This window comes from Cyclopterus lumpus, chromosome 11 (genome assembly GCF_009769545.1).
Source record: "Cyclopterus lumpus isolate fCycLum1 chromosome 11, fCycLum1.pri, whole genome shotgun sequence".
Lineage (NCBI taxonomy): Eukaryota > Metazoa > Chordata > Actinopteri > Perciformes > Cyclopteridae > Cyclopterus > Cyclopterus lumpus.
Window position 1 is genome coordinate 11,292,275 of NC_046976.1, and position 27,958 is coordinate 11,320,232.

Sequence of the window (27,958 nt, forward strand, 5' to 3'; positions counted from 1 at the left end):
GCACATCTCTAACAACGGATTTGACTTTCTTGTAACTTTTGTTTTATTTGTGTGGTGTGTTTATTGTTGTTTTGAATCATTTGTCTAGCTCGTTGTAACCCTGTTTTTTTTAAGTTGCTGTCTAAATAAAGTGATTATTATAGTCTTTATTTGGATCAAGAAGCACATGATGGTTGATAATGAAGACCAGTGGGGTTTGTATTTACTTCCTTAGTCTTTCAACTATTCTGTTTTCTTAGGCAGAATGAGGATGTCACATATTTGTAAAGTGCATTTAAAAAACAGGCTATTAAAAGTGCTTTACATAAAACATGAAATAGAATTCAGACAAAATCTACTAAATATGGCAAGCTGGAAACAAATAGGATTTTAAAAGAAGTATTAGACAAAATATATAAGGACAAAGTTACTATTTTTTATTAATTAAAATCTAAATATCTAAAACAAGTTAAAGAGGGATGCTCTGTTTGGACCTGAATTGATACTTAATCTAAGGGTCATTTATTTAAAACAAAGACTTCAGTTATTATGGTTCTGAGCAGATTAATATTAAGGTCTTAAGAACTGTTAGATTTGTGTTAACTGAGCTAACAATACAAGATAAACAGTAAAATAGGAACATTTTGACAAAATACATGTTCTGTAATGCAATTTTAACTAACAATTTTCATAGAGAATACATTTGTAGCTACTTTTTTAAGTTAGCTTTTTTTTTTTTTGAGAATGAGACAGTAATATGTAATACATGTTACAAGTGAGCCTGAGCTCCCCTAGTGGATATCTTTTCTCTCTGTGATGGGCGACACAAAGATGCAACGGCCTCCAATCTTGCAGCCAGGAGGCAAAGCCAAACAGGAACAATGACTTCAATAATTCATGGTTATTGAACGCTCTCTGGTCTCCACACACATCCACAGGGAACTGTTTGGAGGGTATGATTATGACCTTCTAATGGTACATTACGTCTGGAACCATTTTGATTTAGCTCAGCGTTGGGCCTACAGCATGATGTTCTAGTTTCATTGGATTTCCTTGTACGGGACAGGATATAGGACTCTGCCACTGGGCCACATGAGGCCACTTCCCTTTAATTGTGTCAGTGATTACATACTGTTTCTGATATGAAACCCAGAGTGTGTGCCCATGAGTAAAAACGAGAGTGCACAGTGAATAGCAGACAGTACTGCAGCCCATTCTCGTCTCCACTCAGCAGGAGCAGCAGGAGGAGAATTAATACAGGAGCCCCGTCCCTCCTGACAAATAATCTGGGCAGAAATCTTTCTTTTACCCGGTTTGTTCTTCTCTCTGTGAAAAACACAGGATACAAACGTCGGCCAATTTAAACGCCACTAAAATGGTTCATTTGACTACGCACATGGGCTGTGACGGCAAGTAGGCAAACACAACAGAAGGCAAACACATTATTTGACTCAACGTGACAACAATTAATTTTAGTAAGGACATTTGGAAAGTAAACTGTTTCACATTATGTTGTTGTTTAACCTTTGGGGCTCGCATTAAATTGGAGGGTTGCAACATTCAAACAGTTCAAATTGTGCAAAAATAATGTCTAAATACAACAACAACAACAACAACAACAACAACAACAACAACAATTCAGATTAGGGAACATTAGCAACAAGATCATCATTTGACTTATTGTGACTTTTGCATCTCTGACTTCAGCTTCAGAGCGATACATCAGAGGGCTGAAAGACGATGTGACCTTTTTATCTGAGACTGCAAAGAGGCAGTTGGGGGGGGGTTAGGCCATGTGGTCCGTTCATATGTGAAGTGGGCCGACTCCCAACGCAGCACACTCTACCTCTGATGGACTTTTACCTTGGATTTGATTCTTCTGCACATCCGGTGCCAAGATGACATCACATTATCAACAAAAAAAAGAGAGAAACCTCGTCACTGCATCTTTCCCCGTTGGGCAAACATGATTATTCATGAGTTCAGCGCAGTGCTCAAGTCTCAAAAGACTTAGTTCTTTCAGCAAATATGTGCAGCCTCTAACGTAATCTTCCCATCGAGTCTGGCCTGGCACTCCATCTGACCTGTCCCTTGTCCAAGAAGACGGAGTGCTGCAATAAAGACTACGCGGACCAAATTCTCTCTACGTGGCGCAACCTCCCTCTGAGCAGCTTGTGACTGAATCTCATCTGGAGATTCATTGTTCTACTCAGACAGAGAGAAGTCCACGTGGAACAGACTGCTTCTATGAGGCCGATTTATCTTCGGCTGTTGGTCAAAGCACCAGAAAAGGGATGGACAGAGCCACTCCGGAAAGAAGAGGAAAAAGAGCGAGCTCTCAATCATCCGGTAAAACGCTCTTGTGTATCAGCTGTCGTGCGTTCATTTGAATTCCTCACAAACACAAACACTCCCTACAGCATTTGAGCTACTGAGAAAGCTTAAGACACTAATCTAAATGGAAATCTAGTTTGCTTGTTCCCTGTAGGTCTGCTGTAATTGTCTCTCTATCACAGTCATTAGAAAAAGGAAATATTTCAAGTTCATTTCCACAGGGAGTCCTGCTCACAATGTGCTGCTCATGGAGAGAAGCGCCAGACTTCCTCAAATGTGGTGTAAAGGGTAAGTCTCATGCAAAGTAGCCCCCTCCAGCCGCTGATGGTCGCTCAGGACAGAAAGTGAGGAACGCTCTGAATTGTCTCGGTTACAAACTGTGAGAAGGTTCTTGAGAAACATTAGGAAGTATCCTCAGATTGATAGCAGGGCAAGATCAAAAGAAAAATGCGTCTTCGGTGTGGCGCTGTGCACTTTAAAATGTCTTCTATGCCTGGAGTTCCACAGTATCGTCCTCAAAAGATTAAGTTTATATATATATATATATATATATATATATACATATATACATATACACACACACACACAAATGTCTCATGACTTAAGGACTATACTAGCTGAGAACTGAACCAACACTCAATGACAATTGAGGAAACTGTTCTTCTGATGAAGGCTCTAATTTGATCATATTAATTGTAATATATATATATATATATATATATATATATATACATATATACACATACATATACACACATACATACACATTCGTTTATATAAATAAGTCTCATACACATTAATTAAAAGCCAACATTTGTTTTTGCAGCCTTCAGCAGGGTAAACATTGGAGAGAGAGACATCTTTATTCTCAGAATAAGGGAGCACATTCACATACATTCTTTCCCATGTCTGTGGCTTTTTTTTCCAGAGCAAATAAGCATATTCAAACCTCAAATAATTTCAAATATTTATGTACAGTCACAGGCATTCAAACATTCAGGCTTGCGTGGAAGACAAACTATAACTGTACTAATTCTGCCTTTCCCCCCCCCCCACCTCTCCGCCTTTAACACACTCTACAATCAAAGTATTTAATACGAGCGAGGTGGCCGGGGTTAAAAAATATGGTGGAAAATACAATCTCTTAATAACACGCTGTATTTACTGACATGCCATCTTATTGGACCCCGCTAAAGAACATTATCTCTTACACCAGCGGGCTTATTTCATATCACTTAAGATTCATTACACATGCAGCTAATGCTTTTTGACACACATATGCACAAACTTACTTAAGCAGGAGGGCCATATGGCTCTGTGTTGTTGTACGATCCAACAGAGAGGATGCAAATGAGAGTTGTCACCCTGGAGAGAATTAAACGTCTGGGAGAAGTCATGTGCAGCAGACTTAGTGTTACAGTTTCAACCAGCAGAGGCAAGGCTTAAACAGGTCTTCAGAGTGCAGTTCTTACTGAGGCACTCTGCAGAACACACGTCACTACGGCGAACACTCTACCATTGCCGTCTCTTCCTGTGTTTACAGCGCGTCGTATACAAGTACATGTAGTACATGTTCCAAACACTCAATTTGAATCTGAGCAGTCAGTGGTTTTGGAGGACTTGTGCTTTTGTTTCCCTTTTCTCTTCTTGTCCTTCTTCTTTTTGTCCTTCCTCTTTTTCCTTTTCTTGCTACGATGGTGGTCGGACGAGGAAGAGGAGCTGTCTGAACTGGAGGAAGTGGTGTCTTGAAGCATCTGCTGCAGCTGTTGGATCCTAGAAACAGGAAGGGCAGGGAGGAGAGGAGAAGAGGGATGAGCACCAATGAAAGAAAACACAACTGATGCTCACTGGGATGCCTGATTTTGGCAAGCATCTGAAGTGTCCTTGAACAGTGTCCTTTGTCCCAGTACCGGCATTTTTGGACTGTTAGAACAACTGCCTACTTGTGTTACATATTGCCATTAATTTCCTCAACAGTGCCCAATCGGACATTAAAACTGCAGGTGTGTGGAAGCTTGTCAGAACACACAAGGACACACCTGGATAATGGAGTCATCCTGTTGCTTAAATACGAGGCTCGAGCTCCGATAACTAAAATAGATCAGATCATTTAAGATAATTCAGAGAACTGCACCTGTTCATTCTGCGGTTTTGACCAGTCAAGAGAGACAAAGTCAATAAGGGGGTTACTTTTATATCTGGTGAATAGCCACAGCTAAATACGGCTCAAGAAGGAAGATTAAAATCAACACATCACAGAATGCGAGGAAGAACCACACCGCTCAGTAAAATATTAATATTTCTTCTGAGAACCCCCCCCCCCAAAAAAAAACCCCAAAGATGTACAGTATTCAAAGAGTCATAAGGACTGCGGAGAGGATCACCGGGACACAACTTCCGTCCATGGACTCTCTGCTCCGACAAACACTGCACATACAACCTGAGACACAGCAGAAAGGACAGCATTGTCACCCACAGGACACGCTTCTTTAACAGTCAGACTGATGGCACAACAGAACTACTGAGAAATGCACACTCCTTGAAAGTGTGGAAAAATGTGCAATACCACAATCAGTGCAATACCCCCTCACAACCTTCCACCAACATCTGAACATGTGCAATATCCCCATATAACTGTCCCCTTCCCCCTCTTTCTTTCTTTTTACAAGCTAGGTACAGCACTAGCCTACAATTTACTACTACGGATGTACTACTTACCTATTATCTCTGCACTCTCCTTTCCTTTCTTATGTTTATTTTTGATAACCTGTTCCTGTACTTAATACTATTAATACTGTAAATACTAAAAACTGCATACACTTTACCACTATGTACAGTGTGTCTTTTGTACAGTGTTTTTTTAAATATATTTTTCATATTTCTATTATTATTATAGTGTTTGTTTTGTACCTCTGTTGACTCGGAGAACCCTGCAAAAATAATTCCGATGTGTCTGGACTGCTTGTCTAGGCACAGATAGCAAATAAAAAAAACCTTGAACCTACAGTATTGGAAGCCACTGGAGTACATGACCTTTAATTAGCTCGGCGAAGTGTGCCGGCACACCGAGAGCGCTGATATCAGAAATGTACAAGACATCCAGAAACTGTTAACTATTCAGCCATGAAAGTGTTTGAGAAAAGGTTGACATGCTCTTGTGAAGTGTCCATCACGCCTTATTACGGCGGGGTTGATCTCACAGAGCACATGGGATGTCGTGCTACTCCTTAAAGCGTACCGCTCATCCTCAGAGTGAACCGAAAGCTAAATTATACAAATGTCTCTTCCCTCAGCTCAAATACTTTGGTTTACACACACACACACACACACACACACACACACACACACACACACACACACACACACACACACACACACACACACACACACACACACACACACACACACACACACACACACACACACACACACACACACACACACACACACACACACACACACACACACACACACACACACACACACACACACACACACACACACACACACACACACACACACACACACACACACACACACACACACACACACACACACACACACACACACACACACACACACACACACACACACACACACACACACACACACACACACACACACACACACACACACACAGTACCTGGTTTCTTTTTCATTCCTTTTGTTTTCCCGAATAATGTCGTACATCGGGTCTTCATGAGCCTAAAAGATCAAAATGCAATCTGTCATGACCGACTGTGACGAAAGAGTAAATATCATACCTAGTTAAAATAAGAGTTGCTACTATTCACAGAAGATCCAGGAACTTATCCCCTCAACACATTCCACCCATTGTGCTGATTCTAGTGTTACGTCAGCATTTTTGTATAAAATACGAGGTATGAAAATATGAGTTGCATTTATGGTAATCCTTGCACTGGCTGTGTATTCCTGCGGTGGGTTTTGCTCCATTACAGGTACATTGGAACCGGCTGTGTGAAGAAGGCTGCTCCCCACATGTTCCTCAGTGTAAGCTAAATATGACCCAGATCTATTGTGAACCTCAGCCCAGCTCTCAGACACAAACGTCTCTGCCACTGCTCCTTCACCTTGCCACAACCAAGCCTACATTCTTTAATACCCTCACGAAATAACTATGGGTGGGCTCATGTTTCTCTAAGCAGTTAACAAACTCACCACTCTAAACTGCTCAAGTTTCTGGTTGCCTTTGATGAAGAACGGACACTCCTTGTCTCCTGTCCTGTGGCCGTAGTTCTTACATCTCCAACCTGCAGCGAAGGAAACAAATATAAATTGGTGTAGTTGGGAAAAACGACTTGAAGAGACAGGTACATCATTGCTATATTGGAAACCAATCTTCTCATCTGCAAACAGTTAGCGCATTAATTAAAAGCCAAAAGAAATCAACTCTAATTCACACTCAAACCAGCCAGCTCATCGTGTGATGCGTTGCAAAATGTTTGCCTTGTTATACAAAACAGACCTCCTCGAACAAATCATAGATCATTTGTTGCTTCACTGAAAAGTAGTGAAGAATTTGTGTCCTCACTCTAACACTTTTGGTGAGAGTGTAGCTGCCATGAATAACTTAAGAAACTCTATAAAGTGAGACTTTAAAGGCTGCGTTTATCCTCGGTACTGTGTTCAAACATTTCCTCAAAGAATGAAGCAGAGCGAGCGATGCTCAGATTCTGTAGAACAAATGCCATCTTGTGTACAGGGCCTATGTGCATGTGCGTCGGCTCCCCAAGTCCCTGACTTCATGCAGCATGAAAATGAGTGGGACGAAGGAATGCATGGACACTGAAAATAAGGACATTCTTTGTCTGACCAAAAAGACAGAAGGTAATCGCCACCATTATTATTCTCTAGCAATAGAACAGACATGGTGCTAATTGTTAAGTTATTGTGGTTAAATTTGTCACATGTGGATATTTACACGAATCTCCAGCTCCTGAACTTTAAGTGCTGCTGTTCCATCAGCACATGTTTAGACCTTTCAAAGCTTTTTAATCACATTCAATTATTATGAGAGTGCAATTGTGGACCTATGAGAACAACAACAACTTTTCCCACCAAAATTAACACGTATATGCTGGTTTTCTAAACATGGGAAAACACACATAACATTTTTTGCCAGTGGTCAAGTATGCCGTTCTGTTTTCTTTTTGGTGTGTAACATTCAATGTCACTTAATTATAACTTATTCAGTGTCTCTTTCAAAGTCTCAAACCAGAGTTGGTGGTTTTTGGAAGAGTGGAAGAAACCATTACTGCGGTGTGACTGGAGTCTTGTGACTTTGAGCAGAGCATGTTAATTGTATGTTTTGTAGATAAATAAATAATATTAAACCTACAAATTCCTATTACTTTGACTGATTATATATATTAACTTCAGAAAATGGGGGGTGGGAAACCAGTGTGACCAGCCAGGTGTCATGTTTCCACCACTAGAGCCAGTACATATCCAGGACTACTGCAGATTGTTTATCCCAGGAACGAATGCCGATTGTAACCTCTTCCACGGACTGCAAAAGCCAGATGGTAATCGTGTTACGTTTTGTTTTTTGTCCAGTGAGAAAGGGGCTTTAGATGAATTAAGCTGTATTCAAAACAATATAAGCACTCAACCAACAACACTGGCGAAATCAATTTTAAGGAGGAGAGATTTTTAATGTTATTTTAAGACCAAAGAAAACGAGGCCTTAAAAAAACAACAACAAGGTGCAGTAACATGAGACAGAGCTTCAACTGTGACACCCACCCGTCACTTCTGTGTGTCCCCGGAGTTTGTGGAACATGTCACCAACTCAATATATGCAGGCCTGACTGCCAGCAGCACCTCTCTCATTGCTTCATTAGAGGAGCTGTACTCACACTGCATCACCTTCACCTCCTTCCCCAGAGGCATCCACAGGCCCCTGGTGGGGGCGTTTGCCAGGAAGCTGCGGGCTTCTTCATTTCCTGGTTCAGCAGGGATACAGTCCTCGGGTTTGTCCTCGTGCTCCTGCAACAGCAACTGTCACTACCGAGTCCAAAACGACCGCTTTCTTTAAATCTGCGCGGCATGCACTAGAGGTAACGTTACCTTGATGAGTCCCGGTGGAGGTTTCTCATAGCTGCACAAAGGAAATACAATACTGACGTTAATTCTCACGGGACTGCAGAAGTTACTATTTTCAAGTCATCTGCGGATCCCAAAACGAGTTCACCTCACGTGAACGCGCATATTAAATACAATAAGTATGAGGGTAACATACTTGCAGTAACGAGACACACGTGGTGAAGTAGTTACATGCATCATTCAGGCATAACTTTTTAGCCCGTTTAAGCAGAAACGCTCCCAGTAATATTACTCACAACGTATCAACGTGTTTCAGCTGTTGGACTTCCTGGTTGAGTTTTTTCGTGTGTGTTTTGAGTTTCTCCAAATCCTGTTTGGAGGACTTGTGCCTCTTCTGGTCTCGTCGGTCGTCTTTCTCTCTTCTTCGCTTTTTGTCCGACATGGCGCTGATGTTGACAACCCGCGGCCCCGGAAAACCATTAACTTCCAAATAATGCTGCCTTCAAGGTGAATGTGTCGGCTTTCGGGAGAAAAATATCGGCCAGCGTGCTAACCAGCAGCTAACTAGCGGACATGTCTCTGGTGCTGCGGGACTTCCTGTGCAGCCGGATTGGTTAAAGTCCAGCGCCACCTGCAGGACGCGGGCGGTAACACGCGAGGTGCTGCTGGATTGATTGTTTCAGTGTCTCTGAATACGACAAAGCACACACCTGTCTCCTGTTAACATAATTACGCTAGGCACTCAATTGCACCTTCCTATTGTCTTCAACATGCTTTCATCTAGGCTTTGGTGAAAGGTAACTTTACTCAAGCAGTGAATGTACAATTTTGAGGAACTTGTACTGTAGCCCAATGTACTTTTTACTGATTCAGATTAATAATAGTAAATATAATTAGCAAATAGATTATGGTGTATTATATGGATAACAATGTGACTTGATTGGTGAAAGTCTCCAGCTACCTGGGAGGGAATCAAATGACAATAAGAAACACCTTTACCAGATGCAACATTAAAGCGCATAAATCAGTCATGCGTTATTCTGAAAGGTCATTCTCCATGCAGAAGTATGTTTTGGTGCAAATACATGACTTTTACTGTGGTATTGCAAACTAAAATATCCAAGGATTTCTTTGCACCGTCATTTTAAATTATTTATTTGAAAATGTAAATTAATTTGTTCTGTTTTCTTTGAATACGTATGTTTTCAATTTCACATCTTTAGCTCAAACATTTTCTGTATGTGTCAAGTTTATGTTAAGTATAAAGAATGCAGCTGGATAAACTACATATATTGTACATCTATATTTGCAGAGACATGGTCGTAAAATCTGCAAGATAGAAGTTGCAGTACAAGACATGTTCAAGTGCTCATTTCAGAGAATTTTTTAAGAAAAAAATTTGTTTCGCAGACTGAAAAGGTTTTATTTCAGAGAATCACAGTGTTGGAGGAATACAAATGTGAGGTATTTCTGGATTCAAACATACTGAACATTGAACAGCTATTGAAAACAGGTATTTCAGGCAGTACAAAACGCAGTAAATATATTCAAAATTCCTGCTCTTGACAAAAAGATATTAACCTTTCAAAACCATGTGGCCAAAGGAAAAATGTACAGCCTTGACACTATTGAATGTCAAGTACTTTCTGTACAGGTTTTAGGCAGATATTCAATGTAAACAGCAACTGGTGAGTCATTTTAGATAATAATTACAAATATCTTCACTGACTATGCACGCTTTCAAAATCATGTGCATGCATGTACAAAAATGCAACGACATATACATTTTTCAATCTGGTCATGTTTAGCCACAATACCAAATTAATTTACACAGACATCTCCCAATCGGAGAGAGACAACAAATATAGTAAGTAAATAAATTCAAATACAAAAAAAAAGTAATATGAATATGCTAAAGTTGTATATATCAGTATCATATACATGTATATTTGTAACGTTAAAGAAAATTGATCTATATTGGAAGGATATTGGCATGTGAACCCGCTTGTCATGCCACAAATGTTTGCTGCGATGTTTGAGCCATTTGATGAATACTGAATAATTCCTCAATCCTTCCACTTAAAATAACATCTCCAGTTGAGGAGATTACACGAGGCATGTGCTAAATTAGACAAAGAAGCATTTTCCTCCAACCGGCTCAGCAGAAGATGCAGTAACCCTGATTAATAGCTGAAATAGCCTCCCCAGTGCTCCCAGTTGTTGCATTCAGGATACCAGGAGTGCCATTCCAAACAGCCCAGCAATAGCTGTGTTGGTGGGAAAGCTGTAACCCTTCCCACACCGGCTCGGACACCAACGTTCCCTCTTCGTTTTTGGTGTTAACAGGTTACAAATGTTGGTCTAACCCCTTGTTTTTAAGAGTTTTCATAAAGACAGAGGATATTCAAAGCGAGGAAAGAAAATCTTTCAAGCCCCCCTTTCTTGACTTGCTGCCCTGGTTGTCCTCTCGCATTAATATCTTGCTGAGACGCTGGACGACCCAATTTTTAGGTTTAGAGGGAGTCTTGGAGGAAGATGAGCCTGACCCTGAAGTGTTGGAGGACCTGGAGAGAGTTGGGAGGAGAGAGAAACAGAAACAAGGGGGAGGGAAAAAAAGTTAAGAAAGGGAAATTGTTTTTGAAGATTTTGTTGGCTGGCAGGAAATGTGTGCTGTGGACAAGTATATGATCTGACAAGCGCGGATACCAACACGTACCACCCATACAGCAAGCTGCCGTTCTCTTAATGAAACGTAATCATTCGAATGCTAAAAGGCCGGACACATCATCCTCTCGGATGTCTGAGACACCTCCCAAGTTTAGTTGATAGGTTGAATTTTTAGCTCAGGGAATATTAATACCAGGCACCTTAAAATAACCTACCTAGGAGTATGAGCAGGCGTCTTGTCTTTGCCAGGAGTCTTGGGGGATGTCATGTTGGCTCTGTGGGTTGACTGAGGGGTCTTGTGTTTGACAGCGCTCCCTGGGGTGCTGTGGGTCGCCATGAACTCCCGGTTCATTCCTTTGTGTCTGGACGTCTTGCTGCAAGTGTGGCAGGTGGCCATCTGGATGAGGAGAGAAAGAAACATTCATTAACATTGCATGCCTCACATTCCTCCCATACATAACAAGGTTTTGGGGTAAAGGCATACAAGGTATCCCCCATGATAATATTCAGCGACAAAAAAATTAATCTAAGTTTTCTGAACGGTCCTTTAAAGCCAGAGCTGTCTGACTTTCTCAGGGGCACGCAGGAGTTTGTTTGGACACAGTCTCGATCGATTGCAGTGACAGAATGCCTCCAGGGACACAGAGCAGGACCAGTGGCCCTTCTGTAATGTGAAGGGCTCAGAAGCCCTGTGTGACATTGGTTGGCCCAAAGCCTCACAGATACCAGACACATCTATAGCTGAGGAATAGTTCACAATGGAGCATCGGAAGCAAATTCATGAGGAGAAGAGTTACTCAACAGCGGAGGCTCTTCCCATCAGCCCTTCTAAACATCCCTTCAATGTTTGTACAGACACGAAAATAACTGGATTAGTTAAAGAGATGGGAAACATTGACTTGCCTAAGAGAGGGCAAGGGGGGGCTGTTGCCATGCAGTTTCCCCCCCACTCAGGGTACGGCTTGCTATAAGAAGCCGTCACACAACTTTTTTCAGATAAATCTCTATGAACCGTAGGCAATCAATAGCAACAATTGCTTTTGTCAGTCGAGTTTACACTTTACTGCGCCTTGCATGATGAATTATAAGCAACTTCCTGACCCAGATTACACAATACCCTATATTAGGCAACGAACACAGACACTCATGAGTGTGACCAGACGCAGCTGCCGCGTTATGAGATCCTCATGATTCAAGACAACAATAAGCATCCCAGACTCCTGACACACCACGGTCTTGTGTCCCAATAAAAGCCATTGTGCATGTGAGTAGACTAAGACTGGGATAAACTAAGGTGCACTGCAGAGGTCAGCAAGTCTGAGCAGAGCCGTTGACAGTCCAGAATGATGATGAGATGGAAAACTCACCGACACGAAGGCAGCCATTTCAGATTCTGACAGGTGTCTGTTGGTGTCGGAGAGTTGGGTTCCTCGTTCTTTCTACGTGGCCGCGTATGAAGCGTTTACTGCATCAGCCTGCATGTCCAGCTTTATACAGACCAAGCCCAGCAACAGACCCACCCATCTTTGCAGAGGGGTGTGGCTGAAAGGAGGAGTGACCAATGCACTGAGGTACACAGTCCTGGGACAGTCAGCACTCTGCTGCTGCTGCTTTGCCCAATCTGGACTCATTTGGTTGAAACTGATTCACCCTCATGTGGAGAAAAAGTCAGACCAGTCACTCAGCATCTCCAAAACACAGGCAGTATGGTTGAAGATATTGTTGGCATCCAGAAAGATTTGAAAAGAAAATGTAGCTCATATCATGATATCGTTCTGTATTCAGAATTTTAATGGGAGCGAATTCAAGAAGGATACCTTTATTATTTACAATGCAGCACACAAACAAAAGATTGGATTAAAAGCTGTGACAAATTCTATGAAAGCCATTGTGATCATCATTGCTGGTGATATTACTTGAGATATTTTCCTAATATTGTAAAGTTGTAGCTGGAAAGAGAATTCATCACAAACACAGGCCAGTGTGCAGATTTGATTTTCAACGCTGCCTATCCAAAAGAACTGAGTGCCTGTTACATTTCCACAGAAACATTGCCCTGATCTTGAACAAACATTTTGCTCACAAACATTTTGACTACATATCAAAGCATCTTCTCTCTGGATAAGGTTATTTTTGTTTCTGTATGGTTCCTGATTTATCGAGATAATTTAAGTGTTAGAATATCTCTAACTCCCAAATAGGCAAACCTCTATTTCAGCAGATGATGTATCACACTGAAGAGAACATTCACCAGTAAAAGCCTTCTCATCAAACTCATTATCTCTCCTAAACTTGAAAGAACTAGCACACTGTTAAAACTTTGCAAAACTATTTGTGATTACAATCGTTGTATAAAAAAACACGTCGGAACAACTCCAAGCAGCTATGTTGATGATGCAGATAAAGCTGGAGCAGCTGGTTTTAATCCACAAAGGATGGATTTAGCTGGAGATTGTAAAGCTTTACAAACGTATCATTCAGGGACACGCTGAGTCTAATGGAGCTTAATATTCCAAATACATGGCAGAGGATGTCATACTGGCACCACGTTCTGGTTGTATAGAGGTATTTCAGAGAAACCGACCTATTAGAGTCGAGTGGCACTCCACTGGAGGATCTGGGTTCACGGTATAAGAGTAAATATCTCCTCAAGCACAACATTGAATCAAATGATTCCAGGGTGTTCCAGCACTTTAGCATTAATACTACACAATTCACAGTTACAATAATATTTGCATGTCAAATATGTACTTTCTTGCATTTTTCGAAAAATCTCCAATTGAGTTCCTGCGTGCATCAACTTGACGTGTTAAAAACAAACATTCTTGCTGCTTGACTTTCAAAACAATAAGACGTAGAAAATATTAAATGTTGTCATGTAAAATCACTGCAAGAGGATTCCTTGCTGCATTGAAATGGATGGAAAACTGGCCATTCCCTGAAAGCAAATTGTAAACAATAGTATGATTTGGAAATCAGCGTGGAACATCATATTCGTAGATAACAGGCTACAATGTAAAAACGGATCCTTTAAGACTTTAAAGTCATCAACACTGTAGTTTTTGTTTTAGAAAAAAATGACACCTGTCTCTTGCTAACAATCTGCAGCAAAGTCAGTGAAAAGTTCTTTTTCTGATGACGAGCAGATGACTCTGTTGCTTAAATTGGATGCTGCAGAGTGCATGCATCCTTCCAATGTCCCCCACATTCCCGTTTACATGTGTCATGTCCATCTGAACATAAGTGTTATGTGTTGTTGTAATGATGAGCAGCTAATTATATTTTCACACTTTTTTGGTAGCTGCAACCTTTCCACCACAACTGCCCGTTAAATCCTGCTGCAATTGCCCAATTCCCTCCTGAAGATCATTAAAGTTTCATTTAATAAAATCTTAACAGGAACATACAAGACCTATTGGTTCCCCGGTTATAAATGGTGCAACAGCCGCAATTGTTACACTGTAAGTGCTCAGGGCCGTGGTCATTTAGGCGACAGTGTAGATTGTACTGGTCTGAACTCGAACTATCCAATGATTGCCAAGGAAAAACAACATGCCTTAGTCAGCAGAAGTGTGTGGCTCATTGTGGAGTGGATTAAACACACACACAGACTGCAGAATGATGATTACGACTGGAATGACCTGCTGCTGTTTATCCCAATGTTTATCTTCTTATCATCCAGTAACCACTAGTGGCCCCACTACCATCACTAATAAGACAGGCTCTGTGTGTGTGTGTGTGTGTGTGTGTGTGTGTGTGTGTGTGTGTGTGTGTGTGTGTGTGTGTGTGTGTGTGTGTGTGTGTGTGTGTGTGTGTGTGTGTGTGTGTGTGTGTTGTGTGTGTGTGTGCATACACAAAAGCACAGCAGAGAGACTAATCAGACTCAACAATATGAAGGAATCAATAAGGTGTCACTGTCCACTCCAAAACAACAATGATGGTGGTGTGGCAGCTGTGTAGCGAGGATAAATCACGTTAACCTGAAATTTAATCTCACCCATCACGTGTACACATCTAATTAACGCTAATCCTTTGACGTGTATGCACTTGGAGAGACACACATGAGCCGGGGCTACACAGAGATTTGTTTTCTTGTCTGTTGATCCTGGGAGCAGACACCGTGGCCAGTCAAGCAAATGGCAAGAGACACAAATTGGAGCTTCTGTGTAGGAAGAAGATAAACAACCACCTATACACAGCTGGGGGAATATTAAGGACAGCTGGTTTTATGCAGATAGTTGATTTTCTGAATCTAGGTTCATCATATGTTCAGAAGAAGACTACAACGTTAAAATGAAATCCACCTCACAGGAAACTAGTGAATAGCAATCTAATATTGCCTCTAACAGGCATATACAGTATATTTAAGAGGAGCCCTTTGGTTTCAGTCTACACCTTATGCATGCTTGTGTTTGTGAACCTTTATCACTTGCACGCACACTATATATATATATATATATATAGACCTTACTAACAGAAAAATAAACCATGGTGTCCGTGCAGTGAAGGGTTTAAAGACAGAAAGTGCTTGTCAGCATGCCGACAAATCACAAGCAAGGCTTTATTATATGAGCTTTGAACTGAGATATGCATTCTTTGTAAGTTTACATGAGTACAGGGATACACGTATGGTGTTTAAGCAAAAGAGTGCCAGATAACTCCAAACACAACCACTCTTTGAGGTTCTGCAGCTGAAGCTGTGGCCTGTTGAGCAGGTGGAACCCAATATTGTTTGCAAATAAGAAGACTGGGAGTCACGAGTTAAACTCGCTGAGCTTCTCTTGTCCTGAACCTCATCAACACAGACATCATTGTCTCTGCTATCCTGGACCTGCCAGGTCTTTTGTGTCAAACCCTCACATATCTTTATTTCTGCCACCATATGACACGCTCACTTATAGCCTGAGATTACTCATACATGCAACATTGGTTCTAAAAATTAAGAGAATAGTTGCATGTGAAACACACAAACACAGACAGATGCACATCAATTCTGCAAATGGACTCTTCCTTCTATTAATAGGCCCTGTTCCATAAATACCTCCCTTCCTGCCGTTCTCTCTCTGCTGCTAGAGGTCAGTTTGGGTTGATTCATGTGACCTAGGCAGAACAACACCACCCAAGAGGGGAGCGATAAGCAGAGTTACAGAGGGAGTGACATACCCCGGTGCCAGTAAGCATCTTTGAATAGAATAAAACATGAACAAGTTTGAAATTGTTGAATGCTAATTGCGTGCAGTTTTCAGAATGCCAAAAGCACAAATATCTGCGTGCACTGTGTGCGACACTCATTTGAGAACACATCAATACAACACAATAAAGTGGAAAGCAGAAGAGCCACTGGGGGATCGATACAAGGCCGGCTGCGATGTTGCAGGCAGCCACTTAGTCACACTGTTTGGAGGCAGTAAGTACACAGAGGCACTCGGTCTGAATGCAGAGCTGCTGCCATTTAAAAAAATGTCTGTTTCTCTCTCTGTCTTCCATCTCTGCTGGTACTAAAGGTCACATTTCATCCTGCATCACAACAGCAGGTTTACCGCAAAACAAACCAGAGCAAAAGGCTGGAGGAAAAGATATCAACATGTTCAATTCTGATTAATATCGCATAGTAACTCACTGTTTGCTAAGCTTATATGTAACCTGGCTCCGCCAAGCCTGCAAGCTCCTCCTCCTCAACTCCACCCTCTCGTTCAAATATGGTTGGTTACTTACGGCTCCAAAAAACAAGATAGTGAGAGCCAAAATGCCAAACTCAAGGCCTCAAAACCATAGTCCACAAACCAATGGGTGACGTCACGGTGGGTACATCCACTTATTTTATACATTCCATGGTTTATCCTCTTGTCAGGACTAATGGTCCCACTATCATTAGCTGACCCACACTGAAGCACTCAGAGCAATAATAATCCATTTAATTTAGCGCTTTTTAAAAAGGTACTCAAAGACACTTTACATGTCATACATCGTAGAACAGCTGCGGGGAGCAATTCAGGGTTAAGTGTCTTGCTCAAGGACACATCGACTAGGGCGGGGATTGAACCTCCAATCCCCTGATTGAAAGACGGACCTGCTAACGACTGACCCACAGTCGGCCCCAAATATGACAACAAAAACAAACCTGTACACATGAAGGGGTTGTGTGTGTGTGTGTTCACATAAAACGCAGAGCAGAGAGATCATAGACTATATGTTAAAAGGAGACGTGGTAACCGTGAAGACACACATTGGTTTGTTGACCGCCGTTTTGGAGCTTCAACTTGTCATTTTGGCTGTCGATATCTTGTTTTTAAGAAGAGACACAAGAGGGTGAAGCTAAGAACAATTGAACACTGAATACAAATTTAGGCAACCAAAACTGATACAACTAACACACCCCACTGTGAAAGGGTTAAATGTGTAAGATGTAACAGACAAGACCCAGTGCAGACAACACCATAGTAGCAATCTGTCATTCACAGGTAGCCACGCCCTAAAGCAATACCCTGCTTTATTGCCTATTCTACTCAAAATGCACCATATTTTAAAGAATGAACATCTGGCTGTGATTGAGACCATAAACGCATGTTTACAATGTTTACTGAGGTAATAAATCAAGTGTGAAGTAGGGTCAGTTTTCTCATTGACTTCGATACAATCAGATTCATTTTTGCAACCAGAGGAGTCACCCTGCTGGCCAGTAGAGAAAATGCACTTTTCATGCTTTTTCACATTGGCTTCATTTTTTTTTGTTGAGTTTTCTGCCTGGCACACAGACTCAACCATATGAAGGAGTCGACGAAGTGACACTGCCTTCTCCACAACAACAATGATGGTATGGCTGCTATAAAGTGACATGCCATGATAACCTGAAATGAAATCCTAACCATCACATGCTCCATCTAACGTTGGCATTTGCTAAATCTGTGACATGTAGTGTATGAACTTGGAGGGACACGTGAGCAGGTGCCACAGAGAGATTGGATTTCTGTGTCAAGTATCCAGTTAACTACATCATATAAAAGAATGTCGAGTGAACATCTGGAAGGCAATGAATCAGCAATATCACACTGGAAAATCACTTCACAAGATAAACTAGGACAACAAATCCTTGTTTTATTATCTGTGGAAGCTTTCTCCGAGGCATGCCCTTGCCCCTGCTTAAAAGGCCTTGTGTATTTGCATGTATGGCACTTCAAAATGCTAATTTAAATTTCCATTTCCATTGAAAGAAATATTCACATTCAATGTTCATTACGAGCAGAGAGACCAACGAGGTACAAAACGCATACGGGATGAATGTCTGTTTTCTTTAGACATACCTGTGGGTGATATGACAAGGTGGACCTAAAATATAAGGAGGAGAAAGATATACGTATTATTATTACTACATTGTGGGACAAGAAGTTCCACAATGATTGAGATGTATAAAACAGAACCAGGCGTACGTGTGTGGCTGTATGAGTCTGACAATAATCACAAATCATCATAAATAATTATGGTCTTTGTGCTGTAAATCTAGACTGTGTTGTGCTCCTGGCCCCTGGATGGACCAGCTGTACTTTTCTGAAGCAGAGTTCTGTTTAAGAATAAAAAAACACAACTTAGAGACAAATCTAGATTTGGGGCTCCTCTTGGCCATTAAACTGCAGAAGCTGTGTGGGTTTATGACAGATATGCGATGAATGCCATTAATGTTCATGCGTGTCGTCATAATCGGTTATAGGAGCGATATACTGTCAATGCTGGTGAGTGAGGATCCCAAAACTGAAGCATGACATCCGTGCCAACTCACGATTGATCCTTCGGAAGGGATTGCCAGGTTCCAGAATAGGATTTTAATAGTGGTGTGGAAGCAGAGCTAATTGACAGTTGACATATTGTTATAGAGCAGCATCGAGTTCTCTATGGGGTTTCATCCTGTGACATGCTGGGCTACCCAGCAGAGCAAACTGATCCTAGCGCAGCTTACATTGTGTGTGTCGGAGGAAAACAAACCGATGTGCAGGCATTCTGAATATGTCACAAACCCAGCTGGCATTGACTTGCTATGACTGCTGCTCCTCGTGTTAATTAGCCGAAAGTACTTTGATGCATAATAAATTCCTACACTGAGACAAGTGAGTGTTTCCACATCCCAGCAAGTCTATGTGTTTGTATCTAAAAAGCCCAAGGCCACCACCACTGTTGCAGAGTCCCTGCTGCTCTCTCTTCCCAAACACGTCCCCCTCTTGTCATCCTGTCACTCGCTGCCCAACCTTGAGGTGTCGGAATCCGGGGTGGAGCTTTTCCTGTTCCCTGAGAGCAAACAGCATAGAGGCATCTCCGTCTCCTGTTTCCTGTCATCTCCTTAAGAGGCACATTCTTCTACATCATTACTCCAGTAAAGACAAACATGACATAGGGATGTGGTGAAGACATGGCCAAGAATGGAAGGAGGAGAAAAGAAAGGAGGATAACATGAAGGGGCGGTCAGTTTGAAGAGTTGAGGTAAAACACAGAAGAAAAAGAAGGGGAGGGATTGAGGGGTGCAAGAAGGAATAAACAGAAGAATAGGGAATGAGAAGGGAAGAGTGAGGTCACGAAGAAGTGGTGACATAAATTACAACAAGAGGCTGGACCCACGTCAGAAAGAGATGGCCCTTCTGTTCTCTTTTTTCCATGCCCGATTCATCTGTTATTCTAAGCAAGTGTTGTTTCTAGAGTAAAACAGGTGTTGCATAATAACAGCATGGTAACTGCGCATTCAGTAAACGTGCCTATCTACCTGTCTCAAAAAACAGCTATTCTTCTGGTGAACTACCAGTCAAAAATAATTTGAATAGTGAATACTTTGTTTCTTGTAACAAGCAACTCGGCTGGCCAGTATATACATCGAGGCCCAGGGAGGAAGAGCATCAGAACGGAGGAGGAGGAGAACGCGCTCTCCTTTCGCTCCATTTAGGGTCTCTGCTTCTCTGGTGGGGCTACAACCCAACTTATCTATTAATATATGCAACCTGCTCAGCGTGAATAAACATGCCTGATTTATAAGAGCTGGAAAACACAGCTTCACAGCGCTGAGGAAAGCATATCCTGCGCTGGCATCCACCCAGGTTCATCCTGAAGGACGAGCAATATGGAGAGAAACGACTGGGAAACACCCTGGAGTATGGAGTACAAATACTGTGTGAATATCTACTGCTCATGTGTGTGCTTAGAATTTGTGTTTTCATTATTTATCAACACATATTTTAACTATGTTATGAAGGAACAGTTGAAAGATTTTATGAATACAATTTGGTCTGGAGAAACTACTTAGAATAATCAACATATGAGATCAACAAAACAGCCGTGAAATAAATAAGCTCTTCGCCTCAACACCTCTCATCAGGAGCAAGACTCAACATAGTTCAGACGCCGGGAAGAAGACTGAGAAGACAAACATGGACGTCTCCGTCTGCCGTTACTCACACCCTGTTCTGAACAAAACGTCTGCCTCGGTCTGAACAATACAGTCACACGACAGACATTCTCCACAAGAAGAGCAGAACATTGTGTGCACATCCATAGTGTTCAACTCTGGCGCACACAAATAAAACAATGAAGGCTTCCTGGACACTGTGGCACATTATTTCACTCAAGTCTGTGCAGAAAATCAACAGCAGCATCTTGTGAAAAAGACAACTGGCACGTTAAAGAAATACTTCTTCCATTGCATCTGATTTTCCTGTTATCCTAACTACCACACGCTTCTATCTCTAAAGAGGAGACGAGTGGATGCTAATCTCATTATATTCAGGCCCTCAGGGCTGCTGCTATGCTCTGTTCATCAACAGCAAAGCAGTCCCCACTCCTTATCTGCCCACTCCACCACGCTGGATTTTAAGTGTTGAGTCCCTCGGCCGAGCACATGCCACTTTCCTTGTTGCCCCTTGAACTGCCAGTTCGTGAGGGGCGAGTGACTGTGAAAACAGAGGGTAAAAATACCTTGAAGGACATGCTCGGGGTGTATTGGTTTACTAGGAAGTCACGTGATGAGCAAGCATCGACATTCTCCATCGTGGCCAAAACACCGTTGACAAATAAGTGAGAAAAGAGGTGCAGTCACGGCAGAGAGTCTGCAAGAGGCCTTCAGGGTACAACACACAACATGTGTATGTTTGACGTGGTCCTATCTAGTTCTAAACTGAGAGGGGTGTCTTCTGAAAGTCTATGTGACAACTAAATATGATTAGTAATGCCAATTCAGGGATCATAACATTTCTGATGTGAGCAGACTTCACAATAAAATCATGATTCACAAAAGCCGTTTCAGATGCTGTGGAATATTGTGCCTATTGGTAAGATTGTTGCTTTATTCTTATTTTTTAGGCAATAATATGTTGTTATTATTGAAAGGATTCTGTCAAATCACTTTCTCCAGCTGACTCCCCTATCAGACCCTGGATCTGACCTTCACCAGTCAACAGGAAGGAGCACACAGCCACCGCTTCATACTAAATCCTCTTACAAGATGACAACTTCTTCTCTTGCAGTCTATCATTTGATTTATCCTGTCTTATCTATCTGCCTCTCACCCTCTTGCTTTGATTCACTTTTTCTGTTTCACTCCCCTGTGTTATTCTCTCACGACTACATTGTATTCTCTCTCTCTCTCTCTCTCTCTCTCTCTGATACGTAGTGAAGAGTGGGTTCAGAGTGCCTCGCGGTGAACACCTGCATATTAGATCAACCGGACCAGATTTGAATAAGGCAGCAGTCTTCCCACTAGAGCTGCTCTTCGTCAGGGCTGATATCTGATGACCAGAAGAGCTCTCAGTGGTTTTCTCCTGTCGCTGCTCTCTGATGCAGGGGAAACTGGCCCTAATGCCACAAGCTCCAACACCGGATTCATTAGAGTGGGAAGGTCAAAATAAGCTTTGCATTCTGTCTGCACCTGATGCTATCAATGGGGAAGACAGTCAAAAGGACAACTCTAACAGTTTAGGGGGCTGTGGGAGGGAACAGGGTGAGTGTTAGCAAAGCACTGTCTGGCAACATTAAGTTCAGCTTAATGGGACCACTGCAAAGACTGAACCATAAGGGAACCAGGCACCTTCTGTGGAATAAAGACAAGTTACTTCATAAATCTAAATGGCAACAAAGGCTAGAGGCAATACATTAAGAGCCAATGCAGAGGCTTGTTATGGTATAATAAATAATACATCTTTGATCGCCCCTGGGTGAATATTTGGTGTCTCTCCTCCATAAGACAAAGGTCAACAGTGGCCACAGAATAAGTGTTCAGCTCAAAGACGATACGACCCGACAAATATGTCTTTATGACCAGTAAAGCACAACCGAGACATCAGAGGAACAATATTATCACTCACAGAAACACCAATTACCAACCATATATGTAAAAAATAAAATAGAGACAATCCACTACACATGTTTGGTGTATATTAGGAACTGTGACATTACAGTTTTCCAGCAGGTAATATTGCTAAACACTAATATCAGCATCTACCAGGCTGCCCCTTCCCTTAGTTCAACACCACTGAAGTTGATGACACATTTCAGGCATATGCCTCTGATACACAAGCAGGTCAGTGGGCTTGTAGTGTGTTGTCTTCTCACCAGTACTGAGGAGGACTTTTGGAAGCGTTGCAGCAGATTTCTCTGCACCAGACTGAGCCGTTTTCCCCTCGCCTTCCTGCGCAGGACACTCTGCAACCGTGCTGATGGACGCTGCTTGGGCCGCAGCCGGACCCGGTGATTGTCAGGCTGCAGCCACTGATAACAGTACGGACACACCGAGGTGCTCTGCAGCTGCCTGGAGGATTTCTGCTTTGCTGGTGGAGAGAAGAGGAGAGAAAAAGTCTGAACACTAAATGGAAAAATTACTGATTGATGAGGTTTTGGCTGACTTGTGTTCGGTTGTGTGTGTGTTGGTCCAACAAGGCAGTCTGCTACAGACAGCTGGCTGACTCAGTGCCCCTGGCCGTTCAGTGAGGTTTATCAACCTAGACAAGTCGGTGACAAGGTCCAACCTACTACTGCATTCAGCTCTCTGTGGCTATTACGCTCTATGGCCTCACCGATGGAAACGTGCAAAGAATTAAAATAGTCATTAAAAAGTAAGATCAAGGATGTGCAGGTTTCTGAACTTACCCTTAGCCTTCGCAGGCCGCTGCCTAGGGGAGAAGAAGAGAAGATCAGTTCAGGCATTTTGAAAAGATACCTTAAACAGATCAGAGTCAAATTAATCAGGAACTGAGTTTCGTGTTAGTAAACATTAAACACAGTAACTTTGAAGTAATACTTTAATAATTACAGTTTCTCTTGAATAGATAACGTTGTTGGTTCTATATAATACTGTAGAAAAGCTAAGTAGTTAAACATGCTTTTTTTATTTATTTGAAACTGTTGGTGAAAGAAACTGGCGTTTAACAACTCTGTTAAAATACATGAAAATAAACACATTACAACACCAAGATTATGCATTATTGGAAAACATGCAACCAGACAATCAAATGGGTCTCTCCCAAACAATATAGGGCAATATTCCACACCATGTCAATGGCCATCTCGCCTCTCCCCGCTTACAGGGCTACCTTTGTGGCTGCTATGACACCTCCAACGTTGGCACGCTCACAATGAGATATTTGTGCTAACATGTTCACTAAGCCTCTGCTAAGTCCCAATAAAATTAGCCCTGGGCTTAAATCAATGAAGGGAAATTCACAGTCCAGAGAGAGGTGGCAGGGGGGCTGCCTGTTTATGGAAAGGAGGGGGCATGGGGTCGGCTTTAAATCTGGAATTGACCCGCTGGCAGTTTGTTGACACTCTCCACTTGCACCACCCCGTATGCGAGATGGTGCATCATGTTGCTGGATGACGTTGGCTGCAGCGCAGGGTGGAGAGAGATGTGCAACATATCTGCCATCACTCATCCCACAGTCACTGTCCCTTGATTCCACCCCCCTCCCTATTTAATCATCAGTGGCTGGATTAAATTGTCAGATTATATAAAGTCCTGTCACAAAATACTGGAAATGAAGAGAAGTCGTTTGAGGACGCCGTGGTGGTTTGTGTCTCTGCAGAGGACGAACAATGACTTACAGACCTTAAACAATTCCTCTAAAACCCTTCAAATCTGTTTAGAAAGTTAGCAGGTTTAAAAGATATTAGTTACTTACTTACAATAACATTACTGATAATCAATAATCATTATGGTGCACTGGACACCACATAAAACAACATATTCTTCATCATTTGAGTACTGAAAAAGCTAATTCTCTGGCAATGCTGTGAACACTCATGTGTAACCAAGCTGGATTCTTGGGAATTTTGTTTCACCATAATCTCTCTTCCTGCTGCTCCCCCGATGGGCCAACTCTCAGAAACTGCACACCGCAAAGACCTCTTCCGCCGCACTAATCCTATTATCATACTTGTCACGCATCTCCTTTTAAGTGCACACTCAGTTGTGGTGATGAACACTGAAGATGCAGGTCCTCCACATGAACTGCTCACCACTGGGAGATGCAATCAAGAGACCCTTAAAAGATGCAAAAGTTTGGAGGGTAATGGGGGGGGGGGGGGGGGGGGGGGGGGGGGGGGGGGGGGGGGGGGGGGGGGGGGGGGGGGGGGGGGGGTAAAGACAGAAGTGCTGGCTGAGGCAAAGAGCATGATGAACATTTCCTTGCTACCATCAGGGAGACCAGTGCAACTGCTGACATATTCTGAAAAACTTTCACTGATGCTTGTACCTCGTAGATATTTAGACACAGCAGTCGGGCTAAGTTCATGGTGTGGTCAGCGACATTTAGTGAACACTCTACATATTGTATCCCTCTAGAACATGGACAAGCAGGGTTCCCATTAATCAGCTGGATGTGACAGAGAAAGAGGCCAGCAGATGCCTCCCTGCCTAGAGCTCACTTGTCTGGTTGGAGACATCCTGCTGAGAGGGGCCGTAAAACGAGGTCAACATTTGACTGTCCTTTGTACTGTGTGTTTGGGCCTATATATATTAACATGCTTGCATGCTAAACTAAGATGGTAGACATGGTAAACATTTACCCGCTAAACATAGTGATGTTCTCATCGTCACACTCAGTCGACATCACCAGCCTGACAGAAGCTGAAGACAGTGGCAGAAGGCAGTAACACAATCTCCAACAAATATGTGTAGTAGTATGTATGAGCACAGACAGACACCCACGACACAAACACTCCAGTGACGCATGACCAAAACCAACTGGAGAAAGACAAGACACTGGAAACCCCCAGATGAACACAGAGAGACAGTTGTGGTTCATTACCTAAAAACATCCTCAATGCACATTTGAGAGGATGCTGACAAAAACATTTTAATTTCCCCTTAATTAACTGATCAACTGTGACCAAGGCCTCTTTTTTTTAATGTATACAGTAATTTCCCTCCTGACATACCATCCATATTACCACTCTGGCTGAAGTTCAAATTCAGTATTAAATTAGCTCATCACACTTGGTTGTGGCTGCAGATCGTGTCTTCTCTGCCAGGCACTTTGGCATGAAACCAAGCCGGTCTTTCAACCAGTGGTCCAAACATTCAGACTCATGTCTTGCCTGGAGGACAGCTGGTTATAGTTAAAAGTGGTCAAAACATTCTCTATAGCCCCGACTAATCATAGCCAGGGAATCTGGGGAACAGATCGATGTAATAAAAGTAGCAGTGGGCGCACACGCATCCGTAAAAATAACCCTGACTTGTTGTTTCACTATTAAAACCTCGTTTTTTGCCCACAGATTTCCTAGCCCAGGTGAAAGTGAAACCAAGATGGAGGATACTGGAACCCCACTCAAACACCAGCCACAAGAGTCCACACACACGCACAGAAAGACCAAGGCTTAACTGTTACTATCAACAAAATAAGGCAATCCCCACTGTGTGGGATACACCACACATATATACAAATACATTCCTATGTTGGAAAAAGCAACAAAACTGAGGCAATGAACAGTAAAAGATGACAAATTAGAAACTGCCATTATTGACTTTTGTGTTTCATTCTAATAGGAACACTGCCCGACTCCTCCACTGGTAAAGGGGATGGTCTTTGGCTGGCAGCACTTTGTTTATGCTTGTTAGTCGGGTGCTGAGAATCATCAATGAAATGTGTGAGACTGAATTACAGGAAAGTTAAATTGAATTCATCAGTTTCAATAGCTCACATATACTGCACAAACTCATTCACGGCAGCTGCACATGAGCAGCCACTGGACACATCTCACTCTTCACAATAAAAAGCACAACTCATTGTTTGAATGAACAACAATATCTTTGTTCTCATGAAAGAAAAAAGGAAGCAACAGCCAAATCGTACTCGTAGATTTGGTTGTCTTTTGTAGGTACAAACACAATGAGAAACCAAGCTGTGAATGTACACCAGTCACTGATGATCCGTCAACAAGATGGAGGTAACACATCCTCATGTGAGCAAATTCACAAAAGGAGTGACAATATGAGCGTGACACACAATCAAGCCTTATACGTATTAAGATGAGCAACACAGACAATTCTTCAAAACAACTGTTTTAGCAACTTTTTGACCAGTGGTTAAATGTTAAGAGAGCAATCACAGCAGAGTGTCACCACCTCCAAAGTGCTCTGCTACCACGTGCAAAGTGACTGACAGCTCTTTTTAAAAAACTGTGCATAAGACATCATCTTTTACAGATGCCTCCTGTCACTGTAAAAGGTCTGTTAAGTTATTATTAACAAGTCATTATTATTTGTTCACGTGCCAGTAAAACGAGCCTAGAATTCGTTTATGATCACAGGAAATGCACATTTTTCATTTCTATGTCAAATTTAATGTGTAAGTATTTCTGTATTAAGTATGCTTTGTTTAGGTGGATGTCTCATCGACTGTATGTCACTCGAGGAGTTGCCTCAAGTTTCAGCCCTAACTCTCATCCCTCTGGGACAAACTAATGCAAGAAAATACAGACATCCGTTCTGACGTTTCTATCAGTCCATAAACAGCTGTCGTCATATCCCAAGACCCGGTCGAGCTCCTCCACCTCGCGGCGACACGCTGCCGTTACAACAATACAGGGGACGGTGAGGACTCACAGATGGAAGGGGAAGTGCAGTAGTGATGTAAACAAAGCTTCTTACATGAAGAACCGGGAGAGCTCCGGACACGAGTCCTTATACAGCAGGGAGGCGTCGAACAGAAAGCTGACGGATTTTGCATCAGAGATATTCTTCATTTTCAAGCACTGGTAGTGCGACGGCGACTCGTGACACAAACTGGACCTCCACCGAGTAAAAGAAAACTTATTCTGGAAAACGTTGACTGGTGTAAATGGAGGTTAAAAGACCGTTAACACACACACACACACACACACACACACTACTGGAGCTGCAGCGGCCACGACATGCTGAACAGGTCTAAATATTTTAGTCTAACTTAGATAAAGCTATCGCTGGGCTGTTGGTTCCCGCAAATCCACGTTGGGTCGCAGGGTTCTGACGTTGCTCTCGCCGCGGTGCATTGTGGGAGCTTGAGTAAGTCAGAGGCCCACTGCGGAGCGAAGGGATCGTTCCGTGTCTTAACGAGTGTTTACAGGCACAGATCATTCTCTTTAACTTTTTGGCTAGTCCTTAAAAATAGACATTAGACAAATAGACAAATATAAATTACCCTTTATCCTACCAAAGGACTGCAGAGGCGGCTGTTTGTCGTCTCTGACTGCTCACGTGCTTTATGCGTGACTTTGTTAATAAACAATTTGTTCCTAATGACTTAATATAATTGTTTTCTATTTATTTTTATATAGTGCTTATTCAAAATACGGGGTTATGGTAAGCCCACTCAAAACTAACACATTTCGCCTAAGCAGTTTTAATAGATGGAATTATTTATATTTTTAATTTAAAGTACCCAAACTATCAATGGGGCTTTTTAACGGA

At 42.2% G+C, this 27,958-nt stretch overlaps 2 protein-coding genes across 2 annotated transcripts; both read right to left on the reverse strand.

The window, feature by feature from the left end:
• Positions 1–3,152: 3,152 nt before the first annotated feature.
• rp9 (RP9 pre-mRNA splicing factor) lies at positions 3,153–8,991 on the reverse strand. The gene is made up of 6 exons (XM_034545905.1): positions 8,676–8,991; positions 8,404–8,434; positions 8,193–8,322; positions 6,493–6,584; positions 5,957–6,018; positions 3,153–4,086 (listed from the first exon to the last, which is right to left on the reverse strand). The coding sequence occupies exons 1-6, from the start codon at positions 8,819–8,821 to the stop codon at positions 3,897–3,899; spliced, it is 651 nt and encodes a 216-aa protein (XP_034401796.1). The 5' UTR covers positions 8,822–8,991; the 3' UTR covers positions 3,153–3,896.
• A 786-nt stretch (positions 8,992–9,777) lies between these two features.
• Positions 9,778–27,536, reverse strand: c11h18orf21 (chromosome 11 C18orf21 homolog). The gene is made up of 5 exons (XM_034546114.1): positions 27,161–27,536; positions 23,161–23,183; positions 22,627–22,841; positions 11,262–11,443; positions 9,778–10,943 (listed from the first exon to the last, which is right to left on the reverse strand). The coding sequence occupies exons 1-5, from the start codon at positions 27,253–27,255 to the stop codon at positions 10,784–10,786; spliced, it is 675 nt and encodes a 224-aa protein (XP_034402005.1). The 5' UTR covers positions 27,256–27,536; the 3' UTR covers positions 9,778–10,783.
• Positions 27,537–27,958: the final 422 nt, after the last annotated feature.

Coding starts and splice junctions, on each gene's coding strand:
- rp9 (XM_034545905.1), bottom strand. CDS start 8,821: ATGTCGGACAAAAAGCGAAGAAGAGAGAAAGACGACCGACGAGACCAG. Junction 8,435..8,675: donor CTGAAACACGTTGATACGTT/GTGAGTAATATT, acceptor TCCTTTGTGCAG/CTATGAGAAACCTCCACCGG. Junction 6,585..8,192: donor GGAGGTGAAGGTGATGCAGT/GTGAGTACAGCT, acceptor CCTTCGCTGCAG/GTTGGAGATGTAAGAACTAC.
- c11h18orf21 (XM_034546114.1), bottom strand. CDS start 27,255: ATGAAGAATATCTCTGATGCAAAATCCGTCAGCTTTCTGTTCGACGCC. Junction 22,842..23,160: donor GCGGCCTGCGAAGGCTAAGG/GTAAGTTCAGAA, acceptor TCTCTCCACCAG/CAAAGCAGAAATCCTCCAGG. Junction 10,944..11,261: donor ACGCCTGCTCATACTCCTAG/GTAGGTTATTTT, acceptor AACTCTCTCCAG/GTCCTCCAACACTTCAGGGT.